Genomic DNA, 15952 nt, shown 5'->3' with positions numbered 1-15952 from the left:
TTGTCAAAGACCACATTCTTGTTTCTTTTATTACATTATAATATGTAATATTATATATACAGCCACATTCTCTACACTCTTGTGTGGCATACCCTCCACAGAGAAATGAGTGTTGGTCATTAAAAATAAGTCAATATAGCACAGCTGTAGGGCGGGTCTTGGTTGGATCCATGGCATCCCATATGGTCCCCCGAGCAAGGAGCAATTTCTGAGCGCATAGCCAGGAGTAACCCCTGAGCTTCACAGGGTGTGGTCCAAAAATTAAAATAAAAAGAGTTAAAAATAATAACAAAAATGTCAAAATAAAGTAAAAGCACCACCAAGGGCAAAATTCTAGTGTGCAGTCTGACATCAGAGATTTAAAATATATATTATCACTCATCTCCTAATAGATTAATATACAAATAAATAGCCTGGGTGCATTTCCAAAGAAATAGTAGTCGGAAGTGCAATCAGATGCTAGCCGATAGATTTTGAACCTTCGTGGCTCCTTTTCATGTTTTTGCATAAATAAAATTCAACGTCAGCTTTTCCATTAGCGTGCCTTCGACTTTAAGCCAGAAATGGTGCAAATAATAACCTAGGCTTGTGACATTTCAAGAGGTTGACTTGCCCTGAGTTGTCTGAACAATCATCTCTAAACACATCAAGGCCTTTCTAGCACACAGATGATGACGCTTCCCTGGAGCCACGGGGCGTCACGTGACCCGAACTCTGGCACAACAGCTGGAGGAAGGTGTTTGTTTCCTGGTCGCTGCTGAGCCCCTCAGTCCCCTCCCTGCTGTCCTGCAGGTAATTAACTCCCTTTGGGAGAAAGGGCTGACCTGGACAGTGGGAAAGAGGCTTCGGTCCCAGAGATAGGAGCGCCCTCCCCGGCCCCCAGGCGGGTGCATGGTTAGGTATTTGTCCGGACAGGAAGACTGGCAAAGGTCGCTTTGCCCAAGAAATAAAGCAGGCGGGAGGCCGGGCGCACCCCAGCTCTGCACCGCGGGGCCGAGTGAAGGCGCGCTGAGTCCAGCCCGGCGGCCCCAGTCCCTACCCCGAGCGCTGTGAGTAGAATTTGCAGGAACCCCAGCTGGCCGCGTGGAGGGGGGATTTCCCCCCACAGTTTCCCAAACGTGTTTATGATCACAAAGAAAAATCAAGGTCCAGAATCAACACGTTAAAACGGCGCTGAAAGCCGAGAGACACGCAGGATTTGCTTGGTGATTTGAGGAACTAAACTCGGAACTAAAAATGAAATCTTAGTTGCAGGAAGAAGAAGAAACCACGTGGTTTGGAATTTCTAGATTGTTAATCTTAAAATGGTCTGCACAGAATAGAATTACTGGGAGGAATTTAAAGAGGACAAGTTGGCCGATTAATAAAGTAGAAGTAGGACAAAATAAAGAATGATTATCTTTTAATCAAAGCGAAAACAAAATATGAAAAATACTTCTTTAAAAGTAGTTTAAAAGAAAACATGCCAAAGTAGTTTAAAAGTAACTAGTTAAAAGTAAACATGAATAAAATAGTTTTCTTTAAACTAGTTTGATGATAGATTTGATCTAAAAAAAAAGTCAGGAATAGAGTATACGTTAGTGCTTACATCATCACCAAAACTGTCATTGATTTAGACAAGATTTTTCTTACAGATGATAGTACTGCCAATCCGCATTAAGATTAGTTATATTTTCTAATACATACCTGTGCTGTGTGCAAAAAAATAAATATTGATCACAGGTAATAAATATAAGTAAATTAACAATGATTAATGTTCAGATTCAAAATATATTTTATGTGCTTTTTAAAGTGACTTTAAATTATTCCAACAGCATGGAACCGGAGAGATTTAGATCTATTAATTTTCTTTAATAGACACATCTTTAACATTTTTAAAGGCTTTATGTACCTTTTTAGTGTACACTTTCAAGTTTTGATTCATTTTTCTTATTTTAATGAAAAAAATTTTGTTAGAAGTATTCACTTTTTATATTTGAATGAAACAAAAGTTTTGTTAGCAAACCACTAACTATATATGATTTTAGTACCCTGACAACCTTTGCAGATAGTTTCAGACCCTGATCAATGCAGAGCTGTCTAAGCTGTCCTCACATGCCTGGCCCTGAGTAACAGCACAGGAAAGCTAGTTGCAAGGCTGACTTTCTGTGGGCACTGTAGTAAAATGACTATTATATTGCTTGAAATAGTATTGCTGTAGTAGTGTTATATATACCTCTGTGACTCTTCCCCAACTATAAATTCCCATTAAGGTTGTTTTACTAGAAGTAATTTTGGTTTTGTTTGTTTCTATTTGTTTTGTTTTGTCTCTTGGTCCACATCCCACAATGCACAGAGACCAGTCGTGGTTGAGATTGAGAGTGGGGTGGAGGGCAGGATCATGCTTTGTCAAAATCTTGCCTGATATCCCACGTACACAGCTTGTGTCCAGACCTTTGTTTGAATCATCTCTCTGGTCCTTTTTTACTAGCAGTGTTTATTCTTTGCTTTGTTTTGTCTTGCATTTTTTTAATTTTAAAGAAGGCAAAGCAGCATATAGAGTTCAAGTATTTTTCTTACTAAAACATATTGACCAGTTATGAAATCTTCTCTGTATTCAAGTTAAATTATCCACAGTAATTCTAGTAAATCCATTTTCAGGAAACATTATTGATTGAATGATCAATTTTGGTTATGAGCCATAACCAGCTGCATTCACAAACTACTCTTGGTTCTGTGTTCTGGAGTTCCTCCTAACAGTGCCCTGAAGATTGTATGAGGTCAGAAACCTAACCCAGACCTCTGCATACAAAGCAGGGTCTCTAGTCTGTTGTACTCTCTCCAAAACATGTGTTTAACATCTTCTACAAAAATATCTAAGAAATTACATGGAAAAACGGAACACTTTAAATGTAAATGTTACCAGTATAAAGTAAAATAATCAGGAAAAGTGATTTCAGGTGAACTTTATTCAATACATATCACAGGAAGAAATCACTATGACATTAAATTTGAGGGGATGGGGTAGTATTTGGTTTATTCAATTCCATTTCAACTGGTTTTAATAAAGTGGTACAAAAGGCCTGTGAGCAAAATATAAATCCAAGATTTATGTGGATTATGTATATAATTACATATAAATATAAATGTAGTATTTTATTAGAAAGGTAGGACTCTTCTGACTTTCTCCTGTGATAAAATGCTCATAATTTTTCATATCTAGTTTGTACATCTAAAGGTTATTGTATTCCATATTCTTTTAAAAAACTATTTTAAAAATATGGATCTGGGCAATTGCTGTTTTGATCCTTTACTTTTTAAAGGTGTCAGAACTTTTAATGACTGTTGTGACACTGTCCAATAGAACTTTGTGCAATGAAAAGAATACTCTATAGTCTGCATTGGTATGGCAGCCCTTAACTTTATGCAGCTCTCAAGCACTTGAAATATGGTTGGTGATAACTGAGGTGAAAGCAAGATATTGGGGCAAAAATGCAAAACATAAAATAAATTGCAAATATTCCATTTGTCAGCTGACTCAGTGTTATTGAAAAAGAGAGGGGCCGGAGAGATGGTATGGAGGTAGGGTGTTTGCCTTTCATGCAGAAGGACGGTGGTTTGAATCATGGCATCCCATATGGTCCCCCGAACCTGCCAGGAGCGATTTCTGAGTGTAGAACCAGGAGTAACCCCTGAGCACTGCCAAGTGTGACCCAAAAACAAAAAACACAAAAAAAAAAAACAAAAAAAGAAAAGAAAAGAAAGAGAGAGAGAAAGAGAGAGAGAGAGAGAGAGAGAGTAAAAGTTGGGATGCTTCAAGGGACATAAGTGCTAGCTAGTTCTATTTCCTACCATGAAGAGGGATATAATATTTGATTCAAGGGGTGAGCATTAGTGTCTCTGGAAAATTCAACACCTTTACTGAACTTTAGTCCCCATCCCTCCTGAACTCTTTTCTGGCCAACCCAGAACTATCATGGAGGTTCTTAATGTAGTATATGGATTAGAGGAGAAGCCCTGGAGAGGTTGAACTATCAATTTCATTACACGTTATGAATTTTAATGTAGATAAGAGAATTGGGGCTATTAATTTCACAGAAGTCACGAGAACTTGGAAACTTTCTGTCAGCAGTACTGTGACTTGGTATTTTTGCTGAAGATAAGAGATTTGGGGGCCTCTCTGCCAATGGCTTACTGCAGTTAAAAAAATTTTTTTTCAAGATAGGCTTAAAATGGACCCACACTTTTCTGAGGGACATTTCTTTTTCTGTCAACTAGCCTAAGGAAGTTATTTTTACTCTTTTTGTTTGTTTGTTTGTTTGTTTGCTTTGGGGGCCACACCTGACAGTGCTCAGGGGCTACTCCTGGTTATCTGCTGAGAAATAGCTCCTGGCAGGCACGGGGGACCATATGGGGCGCTGGGGTTTGAAACAACCACCTTAGGTCCTGGGTTGGCTGCTTGCAAGGAAAATGCCGCTGTGCTATCTCTCTGGCCTCTAATTTTTACTCTTTTTTTTTTTAATTTAAACACCTTGATTACATACATGATTGTGTTTGGGTTTCAGTCATGTAAAGAACACCACCCATCACCAGTGCAACATTCCCATCACCAATGTCCCAAGTCTCCCTCCTCCCCACCAACAAATCATCAAGTTGAGAAGACAGTTGATCACATGATTTGCCAGCAGTAGGTCCAAGTTCAATCCTCCTTGGTAACATATGGTCCTAACAACCTCTGGAAGCAACTCCAAAAACTATACCAAAAACTTGCTATTTTTTTTTGTTTGTTTGTTTTTGAGTCACACCCACTTTACTCAGTTAACTATTCATAGGCATTGGCTCCCAGATTGCAAAAACAGCTGACTCTTCACTGCCTCACATTGTTCTTTCTGTTCAGTATTTTTGTGTGTGTGCTAAAGTCATAAAGATGGAAGATTTTATGAACTGTTTAAACTCCTCGGCATACAGAGATACCAGAGAATGAAGAAAAGTGACTTTACCATTATTGGATCCTAACTATGTGGCAGCAGTACACCCTAATATGTACTCTTAATTTTTTCATATATGAAATGCAATACAAACTCTTTTTTGCAATACTTTTTAAGTATTTGTACCTGCTTTCTCATTTGACTGTCACAACAACCAATGGAAATTAAGAGTTATTGGCTAGAAAATTTTTATTTTGCCTCATCAGCCACAAGGACATTTTTGTTGTTGTTGTTGTTGTTGTTTTTTGTTTTGATTTTGGTTTTTTGGTTTTGGGGCCATACTGGTGGTGCCCAAGCATCACTCCTGGCTCTGTGCCCAGAAATTACTCCTGGAATGTTTGGGTGACCATATGGGAGGCTGAGGATCAAATGCCTGGTGGCTGCATGCAAGGCAAATGCCCTTACTGCTGTAATATTGCTCCAGATCATTTTTTAAATAATAATAAAAATGATATATCGGGGTGAGAAAGAAGATAGTATAGTGAGTAGGGCCTTGCATACCACCCACCTGAGTTTAATCCTCAACTCCCCATGCCCTATCAGGATTGATCCATGAACACTGCCAGGTGTGACCCCCAAAAGAAAATAAAGCAAAAAACACAAAAAAATGATTATCCGCTACTAATTTATTCCCCCAAAACAAAACAATATATAGTGAATCTTGGAAAGAATTACATTCTCAAGCTATAAATAAAAAGTATTTTTTAAAATCAGAGATCAATATCAAAATTAATATTAGATAAAATCAAGCAGTTCCTTAGGGGAAAAAAGGCTGGGAAGAGCTCGTCTAGAAGCTATAAATATAAATTTAAAAGAAGAAAGAAAAAGAAAAAAATAAATCAAAACAATATTATCATAGATTCACAACATCTTAATTGGTTTTTTTTTTCTTTTTTTCTCAGTGACTCTGAAAAGCACATCTAGTGTAAAGTGATTGATTTCTTCTCCTGGCAGTACTGGAACCATGAACAACAATGGAACAAACCTAGCCACTGGTTTCATCTCCTCTTCTGTAGCTGTCATTTTGTTTGGTTCAAATTTTGTACCACTAAAAAAATATGACACTGGTGATGGTAATTTTTTCCTTCATTATTAAACTATCTCTTAAATATAATGTTCTCTTTTAGCTATTCTTTTTCTTAATTATTTTTATTTTTTGTTTTTGGGCCACACCCAGTGGCACTCAAGGGTTACTTCTGGCTTTGAACTCAGAAATCGCTCCTGGCAGTTTTTTTTTTGGGGGGGGCGATCATCTGAGATACCTGTAATCAATCGAACCCGGGTTCGTCCGGGATCACCACGTGCAAGACAAACGCCCTACCACTGTGCTATTGCTCTGGTCCTTTTTTAAGATAGCATTTTTTTTAACTATTTTAAAGTAATGGCCATAAAGTAAGTTTTTTAAATTAACAAATAAATATAGCTTAAAATAATTACTTAATATTGCCCAGACCTAGTTAGTTAAAAGTTGATTAGTTTTGTTAATCTTAAATTTGATATTGTTAAAAAATTTTGTTATTGTTATTGTTGCTCTTAAACATATTTGGAGCACATTTGCCCTGCCACCATTCAAGGTCTACTCCTACCTCTGTGATCAGAAAAACTCCTGGTGGCTCGGACCTTATGCAGTGCTGGGGATTGAACCAGTATTGACCACATAACTTGTACGATTTTTCCCAGTACCTAAATATTCTATTTTATGACAAAACTATGATTTTATAGCTGAAATATTTCTAGCTATATATTTTATTATTCTGCTAATAGTATATTTGGAAAACAGAAATTTCCATTATGCTTGACATAATGAAGCATGGCATCAATTTTATGTTTGCATAACAATGCTTTCACATGTATCCCAGTGTCTCCCAGCATCTCCCAGTTCCTTCAATTCCCCAGAGAATTTAGCACCCATCTGCATCAGATGTACCTTCCATCCACCAAGTTCATAAGCATTCACAGATTACAACCCTTTCCTAAACTTTCTTCTCTCAATAAACTTGAGGTCTTTTTTAAAGTATTGTATTTATTACAGCATTTGTAGTGTCATAACAAACTTGACTGATGTAAAATTAATTAATTGAGGGATTAAAGAGATAGTAGAAAGGTAAGATACTGGTCTTGCACATGACTGACCTGAATTCAATCCCCTGCACCTTATATGGTTCCCTAAATCTGCCAGGAGACAAATATGAATTTAATCCTGAATTCAAACCTGAATTCGATTCCCTGAACCTTATATAGTCCCCTAAATCTGTGCACAGAGAGCCAGGAGAAATCTGAGTATCACTGTGCCCCCCCAAAAAAAAAAAACAAAAGAAAAACCAAAACCCCTCAAAAACCACTATTTTTAAAGATATAATTTTGAAATATCTGAGTGTTATAAACTTAATCCATTTCACCCAGACTCTATGATTTTAATTTTTTAGCATAGTTTAAAAATATATTTTTAATACTCACTATCATCATGATAAAACTGATAATAGTGTGAATTTTAGAAGAAAAGATGCAGTTTTGCTTTCATATTAAATTCAGGAGAAGGCAATACATGTTTTGAGTAATTAAAATATTCTCCAATCCTATTTTCTGGATAGTAGATATTAGAATTACAAGTATTTTCTTTATTTACCCTTGGTATGAGGACAAAAATGAAAAGTACTAGAGAAAATAAACAGAAAATACAGAAAAGGGAAAGATCCTAGTATGGGGGTATTATACCCCCAAAATAATTATGGGCATAGGTAAGTCTTACATAACCCTTATTTCTAAAACAAAGTTTCCTTTCAGCTCTCTAATGCTATTATTTTGCCTTTATTTTTATTAATTAATTATTAGTTTTTTCTCTATTGTAAGATTGGATAAAATAGATATTTTCTATCTATTTAGATATATTCCAAAGTTGTGGTAAAATTGAAACATTGAGTTATACTTGCCTTAGAAATTACTTCCAATGTTGGTTTTTAAAAATTATTCTCATTGAAATAATGGATAAAGTTTTAGAAATGCACATATATACCACATACCACAATGTAATCTCCAGGTAACTAGAAAATGACAACACAGAGTATAGATATGTAAGTCGTCATGACCTATTCTAATTTTAAGATTTGGAATATCTGGTATCACAAGCACTAGCTTTGACTATATGAGTTGACCTGTGACCAAGAATGCTTCTAACCCAGCATGGCATAAATTATCTCTAGATTTTTTAAATTACCCAGTATTAATATAAAACTTATAAAGGGTTATTTTTGTTAAATAGTAACTCTAAGTATGGAATCTGAATAAAAATAATAAATTTTTCTTGACAACATTTTTGAGTAGAAATTTCTTGACTTGTCTAATAGCTGAAAAGTTATTTGTTTTTAGATTTTAAAAAGAAATGCACCAAACATGGGGCTTGGTAGAAGAGCATTTCCCTTGCATGTCTGAAACCCTGGGATCAATCTTCAGCATGCACACATGTGCACACACACACAAACACACATACACACATACACACACACACACACACACACAAAGTTAAGCCTTGTGAATATATGGCTTTGGAATTTGATATGGAACCTATTTAAAGTATAATTCTACCAATGATTAGTTGACAAATTTCTTCATCTTATATTCAGTTTATCATTGAATTAGGCTGAATTATGAGGCAGACTAATTGTAAGAATTATAAGATAGACATTATAAGATAGAATCATAGACATTATGTATAATATATAATATATAGAGAATTATATAGACATTAAAAGATAGACATTATAAGATACACATTCAGTATTCTGACCTTTTCTGTAATAATCTCTGGTATTTCTAAGCATTTATTACTTAAAAATCTCTTGAAATCACTGACACCAACTTCTGTTTCCAGGAATGTTTCTTCAGTGGATCCTGTGTGCTGCCATCTGGCTGGTTGCCTGTGTGATTAATCTTATATTGCATTGTCCTAAGTTTTGGCCTTTTGCAATGGTAGGGGGCTGTATTTGGGCAACAGGTGATGTATAATATATTTTATTACTTGTTCAGTTACTATGAGTAAAATTTATCAGAATTTAAGGAAACTACAAACAGTAATTTTAAATCTGAATAATTTCTCTTAAATTCTGGAAATGAACAATTTCATTCTTTAGATATTTCATAAATACTTTTGGTGTATTTCCTTTCTCTTTCCTCTTGATTTTCTTCTAATTTCTTTAAAGAATGAATTGCTTTCAGCTTGGTCAAGCATAAGTCATTATTTTAAATACCTTGTCATTTCTTCAGCATTCTGTTTAGAAAATAATTGTCAAAGATAGTGTTTAATAATAACATTTCCAGGGCACTTACAGGGAACAAGGAAATAACTCAGTGGACTGGAGCAGATGCTTTGCATGAAGAAGACTGTGCTCAATTCCTTATACTGCATTGTGCCCTTATAACTGAATAGTGTGCCATCTCTCTTCCTAAATGAGCAAATATAAACACATTTCTAAATTACTGTCATAAAAAAACAAAAGTATTCTTTCTATTTATATGTGAATACTTGAAGTCCAATACTAGAATTTATATCTTCGTCTGACCAATCAGGAACATTTCCCGTTAATAAAAATGTATCTCAGGAGAGCTACCTTCTCTTTCAGAAGGAGAATTCCAAATAACGAGTATCTTTTTAACAAGAGAAATTCAAGGCTCTCTAGACAAAATTTTATTAGATGAAAATAGATTTCAAAATATTGAGAATTTATCTTATATTCCATTTGAATTTCTACAGAATTAAATGATTGCATGATGTTCATGAGTTGAAGGACAAGAGTTAACTTTTAAATTTCTACTGAAATTTTAGTCTTACTCTTTCTTATACTTTAGTATAATGGTAGAGATCCTGTACATTAGAAAAAGGGAAACAGATCAAGCATCCATTCATTCTGCTCATCTTTATATACACCAAAGTGTTTAAATTCACCCTCCAGTTTCCACTGGAATGTGGGGAAAACAGGGTCAAATTTGGGAAATGTTGCAAATGTGGGCTATGTAGGAAAGAGTAACAATGTGGAATGGATAAAAGAGACCCTGTAGTAGCCAGAGAGATTGTATAGTAGATGAAGCACTTGCTTTGCATGCAAGTAGCACTAATTTAATCCCCAATACCACGTATAGTCCTCTGAGCACCACCAGGAATAATCCCTGAAAACGGAGCTGGGACCCCAAGCACACTCACACTCATGTGTAGCCCAACCCCAAACCCCACTCAAAAAGGATAAATCATTTATGATGAAGGGTATTTTGTTGTAGGTGATTTTATGGGGGCAATGATATTATTGATACCTGTGGCTCACTGAGTAAAAGGACAAATTTGAAAGGAAAATTTATGAAAGCAGCTTGGAAGTTTCTGAATTTGAGTATCTTGATGTTTCCGGTGTAGATATGATCAGAGATCTATCTTTGATAGTTTAAAACAGTGTCTCTTAACTGTAGGTCTATAGATCTCTGTGGATCCACAAGGTATCCTAAAAGAATGACAGATAAAAACATCACTTGAAAAATCATGACATTAGGATGCCAATCAATCAGATTTGAGGGATAATAGGAGCCATAGAAAGGAATTAAGGTTGGAATGGAATTTATGTAGGTAAAAGGTTGAAAAGTTCTGGTCTAGCTCACCACAAAGAGTGATGAGTTTAGTTAGAGAAATAACTACATTTTGAACTTTCCTAATAATAAGAATGTATGAGGGAAATAGAGAGCCTGTTTAGAGTACAGGCGGGGTTCGGGTGGGGAGGAGGGAGACTTGGGACATTGGTGATGGGAATGTTGCACTGGTGATGGGTGGTGTTCTTTACATGACTGAAACCCAAACACAATCATGTATGTAATCAAGGTGTTTAAATAAAAAAAATGAAAAAAAAAGAAAAAAATTGAACATTGTCAAAAGGACCATCATAACCAAAGCATACAGTTTCAATGTAATCTCTATCGAAAGTTCAATGACCGTTATTAAGAACTTAGAATAAATGCTACTAAAATTTGTATGGAATCATAAACCACTCTGAGTAGCCAAAGCTAACCTGGGAGAAAAATCCTGACTTAAAATTATATTATGTAACTATTGCAATCAAAGTGTGTAGTGCTGGACCAATGGAATAAAATTGAGAGCCCATTGATAAGAAAAAAAAAAAAAGAAAAGTTCTGGTCTAAAGTACACATAGCAGTATAGTTAAAATCATAAAATTAGGCCAAAAACCCAAACAGAAAAGTAAAAAATGGAATTTGTTCAAGGGAAAATGTTGCTGGAACAATCTACTTCTGTAAAGTGTAGTAAGAAGGATCAATCAGAGATCATAGTTCACAGATAATCAAGAAACTTCCAAGAGGAGATTGAAAGAATCAGGAGCTGTGCACTCCTCCAGAGTCCAAAGCAATGACAGTGTTTGATTCCAAATGGCTAACCAATAGGCAGGCACAGAGGAGCAAAGTCTAGAACCATCCTAAACTAGTCTTCTGCTTGACCCTAAGAGGATGATTGCTACTACTTTTATCATGAACAGTTTGTGTTCAAAATCAAGAACAAAGACTTATGTTAAAGATGAAGAACACTAATGTACTTAGGCTAGGTCCTAATTCAATATCTTTGTAAGATTTTCCCCCAAAATAGCTCATGTATCAACCATAATCATGATTTTAAGCCCTAAAATGTGACATTTCCATTTTTAGCAAAGGAGGGATTGTACTTTACTGGAGTTTCCCCCAAACACTTTCAATTTTGGCTAAAGTTAAAATAGAAATTAATTCAGTTTCTAAATGTATTTTTGGTACTGAAAATAACACATTTATTTTTCTGTATGTTACATTTGTAGGAAACATTGCTGTTGTCCCAATTATCAAAACGATTGGTTTAGGCCTTGGAATCTTAATCTGGGGATCATTTAACACCTTAACCGGCTGGGCAAGTTCAAGGTAACAGGCACCAAAAAACTATGTTAATTAAGATTTTTTTGCACTCATATTTGATAAGACTAGTTAGTGCCAAAGATTGGGCTAGCTAGGAGGTTCTTACCCTTGCAGAGGTTGCAGCTGATAGAAAACACAGTGTGCCTTTAATGGTATCTTATTTAAATGTCAACTATGTGATCTGCTTTGTAACCACCAGTCCATGAATTAATGCTGGTCCACAGATGTAAAGGGTGTAAACTATTGATCCGGGTAACCATAGAGATAGTGCAGGAGTTAAGGTGTTTGACTTGCATGTTACCAACCATATTTATACCCTCAGCACCTCCTATGCACCCTTGGGCACATCTAAGAGTCATTCCTGAGCACAGAGTCTCACTTGAGTATCACTGTGTATGACCATAGACCAAATCCCTCAAGGAAGAGATTGATCTAGATATTTAATTGGCATACAGTGAAGAGAGATGGTATAGAGATTAGGAACATGCATTGTATGCCTTCAGCACATATTTGTTCCTTGGCACCACATGGCATAACTTTCCACACATAAAGTATAACCCTGGAATCCTTGAGACTGCAGAATATAGCCTTTAAGTACCCCCATGCAATCCTGGTGTGATCTTGTTGATCTAAGAACCCCAGGGCCATAGTAGCACTGCAATTCAGGCTCTACAGATATTGACTCTGCATTGCCTAGAGTGGCCTGGACCCCCTCATTATTTGAGAGCGCATCCTCCCCTCAAAAAGATAGAGTAGATAACTATGTCAGAAATAGACACAGGAAGAAAGAAGAGAGAGAAGAAAATGGTTATTAGTTCACGTCCTTTGTGACACAATTTCTGAATATGTTACAGGCATAATTCTCACTTTTACCTGAGGTAAGCACTTCTTTCTTGATGAGTGCTAGTTCACATAGACATTGAAAAACTTTCTCAGGGGCTAGTGCGATAGGACAGCAGTAGGGTGTTTGCCTTGCATGTGACTGATCTAAGAAGAACCTGGGTTCTATCCCCAGTGTTGCATATAGTCCACCAAGCCAGTAGCAATTTCTGAGCTCATAGCCAGGAGTAACCCCTGAGTTTTACCAGGTGTGGCCCAAAAACCAAAAAGAAAAGAAAAACTTGCTCAAGCTTATTGAATAAATTAGCTTAACTTTAGTTGATTAGCCAGAATTCAAACCCAAGTTGTCTACTTTTTTTTTATTAAATTAAACAGTCACAAGTTATTCATGATTAAGTTTCAGGCATACAATGTTTCAGCACTAATCCCTCCAACAGTGTCCACTACCCTCCACCAACATCCTATTTTCCTAAGAGACACAGGGTGTCTGAATCAATTAGTAAATTGAATTCAACCATCTGGCACCTGTCAGTTATCTACTTCTAGAGCACATAATATTTTTTTCTTTGGAAGCTAAAGCAGGGCCAGTCAACTAACACTCAGCCTCCCAGCCATCTTTAGTAAGCTGTCACTGGAGTACAGCCAAACTCATCCATTCAAGTATTGCACATGGTTGCTATATACAGCAATGCAGTGTTGAGTAGTTGCAAAAGGCCTTGTGATTCACAAAGCTTTTAATATTTACTGTATAACCTTTGAAGAGAAAGAATGCCAAGTCTAAATATAGCTGGCCAGTGAAGAAATCACAATCAGACGTTCCTGAAGATAAATATACTGCATCTCAGTAACACTAGCTACTTTGCAAGGTTTAATGCCCATAGTACGGTCCAAAATTTCTGAATTGTCCAGTAGAATGTTTCTATCCTGACATTACTTTTTACTGGATGACACTGACTCTTGTAAGCATTTCGATTAATATTTAAGTTGAGTTTGAAAAGTAAATAGAAGAGATGTTACTTTGGGGGGCTTATCTTTCGAATTAAAGTATAACAGCCCCAGAGAAACCAAATCACTGCCAATACATTCTTACTTGTTTTCTCCCCTTTCCCTGCACTGCTTTTTACAACTGCTATCCTCTTTTTCTTTTACATTCTTTTACATCTTTTTCTGTTGCCCTCATAATTTGCAGTGATTGTTGATAAGAACACTGCAGAGTCAGGAGGTGGGGTACAGAATCAAAGGGGATGCCAAAACGTATAAATTACTTTTAGACACTGTGGTTTGCATGTCAGTACTGAAGGGGTATCAAGCATATTACTTTATCTTCTTTCAGCACCGAATTCTTTTCCAGGGTGATCATTTCCAAGTAACATTGCCTTAGTAGTCTATCTTGCCCTAACAGCAACTCCCTGCTATTTGTTGTACATTATATAACTGAAACTCAATCACAGACAACTTTGTAACTGTGAAATAAAAATGAGTTCACACACAGACTCACACAGACACAAACACACACACATGATTGACCCAAAAAGTAGAAATTTCTAACCAAGCTTTAAAAAAATTGAATTTTATTAAACTACTATGAGTTACACTAAGATATTGATAGTTTTAGATACACTGATATTCTAGCACCAGTCCATCACTAATGCTAACTTCCCTCCACCAGTATTCCCATGTTGTCTGCCACCTCCCTCCCCTAACCCACCCAGCCTGCCACCTTAACAGGCACATTTTAAAGTTGTAATGTTGCAATTTAGATCTCATTTTTCAGTGTTATTGACTCTAGTGTGGACAGCTAGCTAGCCCATTCCCCACTTCACCGATGTACCCTTGTTGTTCCATTACCCCATTACTGCCTTCTTATTTCCTCTCTGCTTTCTTTTCTTGTTGTCCTTCTCCTACCTATACTCTGGAATTAAGGGGGAATCTCCTCATTGTTGCACTACTTCAATTTGTCTTTTAAAAATTTATTTCCATACTTAAAGTCAACTCATTGGCTGTTAGTCACTTCACTATTTTTCTTCATCTTACTAACAAATACTTTTATGCCAATTTATTTAATCTTCAAAAGGAACTTCCAAAGCAGTATAATTATCATTTTAACATAGGACAATAAGCCCAGTGTTGATGAGTAACCTCTCCAAGTACCAGTTATAAACTGAGGGAATTTTAATTTGAACCTAGAAATTTTACCCCACTATGATGAGTATGTTCTTAAGAACATTTACTTTTTTTTTTTTTTAACTTCTGACAGATTTTTTTTTTTTTTTTGGCAGAGCAGATTCAACTGTTTCAAAGATCATTCCTGGTTCTGCTTGGTGGACCCTAGTTAGAGTGAATGGATACAGAACAAGTACCAAATTCCCCTCTACTCTCCAGTCTACAACATCTACTTTAATGTCATTTTCTTACTTTGTAGATTTGGCTGGTTTGGAATGGATGCAGAAGAAGTATCAAACTCATTGCTTAATTACATTGGAGCTGTGCTTTCAGTAGTAAGGTACCACCAACCCTATCTAAGAATTTACAATATTCTGAATATTTAAAATCCTTTCTAAGTCTTTTTACTTTTATTTAAAAGTCTTATTTCATAAAATTCATAGGACAGTTTATTCCATTTCTTTATTTCTAATGACATACTTTATCATTCCTGGGATCAGGAACCTCAACTTTGGCTCTCAAATGCTCTAAGAGTCTAGGGAAATTTTGACTGTTTTGATGCTCACTTTGACTCTGTAATAGGTAAAAATCATAATACATAGATTATAACTCAGCTCAATTAGAACTTTTCTAAAGTGTTCTTTTAGTAAATATCAATAAAGTAAGTATCACTGCTGCCTCTTAGAAAGAATATAAGCAAAATCTTTATTCTTTTTAGAGTTTAAGTTGAGGGCAGGGAAAAAGCCAACAAATGTTTCATAAGTTGATTCCCCAATTCTGTTCCAGGACAGGTTCCAACATGTATGCAGTTGTCACAGTGAGACTATCCTTGGTAAAGAAAATATGTGCATTAAATAATCTTGTTAAGGGTTTATCTTTGACTGACATTCCTACCAGTGTTAATTCCTACCATTCTGACTGAACAAGAAATGCATAACTTCAACTCAAGATTGTTATCTCATAATCTTGCAAATTAAGAGCTAAAATATATAAGGTTTTTGGTTAATGAACCTTGAACCCTGATCTTCAGAGCTACTAGCATGAATCTGCATTCACAG

The 15952-nt window shown here is 35.9% G+C and overlaps 1 protein-coding gene across 1 annotated transcript in view; it reads left to right on the top strand.

Annotated features, from left to right (window-relative positions):
- The first annotated feature begins 857 nt into the window (after positions 1 to 857).
- TMEM144 (transmembrane protein 144) overlaps positions 858 to 15952 on the top strand; it is a 38737-nt gene continuing 23642 nt past the window's right edge. Inside the window, exons 1-5 of the mRNA XM_049770231.1 lie at positions 858 to 1049; positions 5870 to 6040; positions 8836 to 8958; positions 11798 to 11897; positions 15154 to 15234. Of these exons, the coding sequence (XP_049626188.1) occupies positions 5932 to 6040; positions 8836 to 8958; positions 11798 to 11897; positions 15154 to 15234 (413 nt within the window). The 5' untranslated portion in view covers positions 858 to 1049; positions 5870 to 5931. The remainder of the gene's footprint in view (positions 1050 to 5869; positions 6041 to 8835; positions 8959 to 11797; positions 11898 to 15153; positions 15235 to 15952) is intronic.

Source organism: Suncus etruscus, chromosome 3, assembly GCF_024139225.1.
Source record: "Suncus etruscus isolate mSunEtr1 chromosome 3, mSunEtr1.pri.cur, whole genome shotgun sequence".
NCBI lineage: Eukaryota > Metazoa > Chordata > Mammalia > Eulipotyphla > Soricidae > Suncus > Suncus etruscus.
The sequence above is the reverse complement of the archived record's forward strand: the minus strand, read 5'-3'. Positions and strand labels throughout refer to the sequence as shown.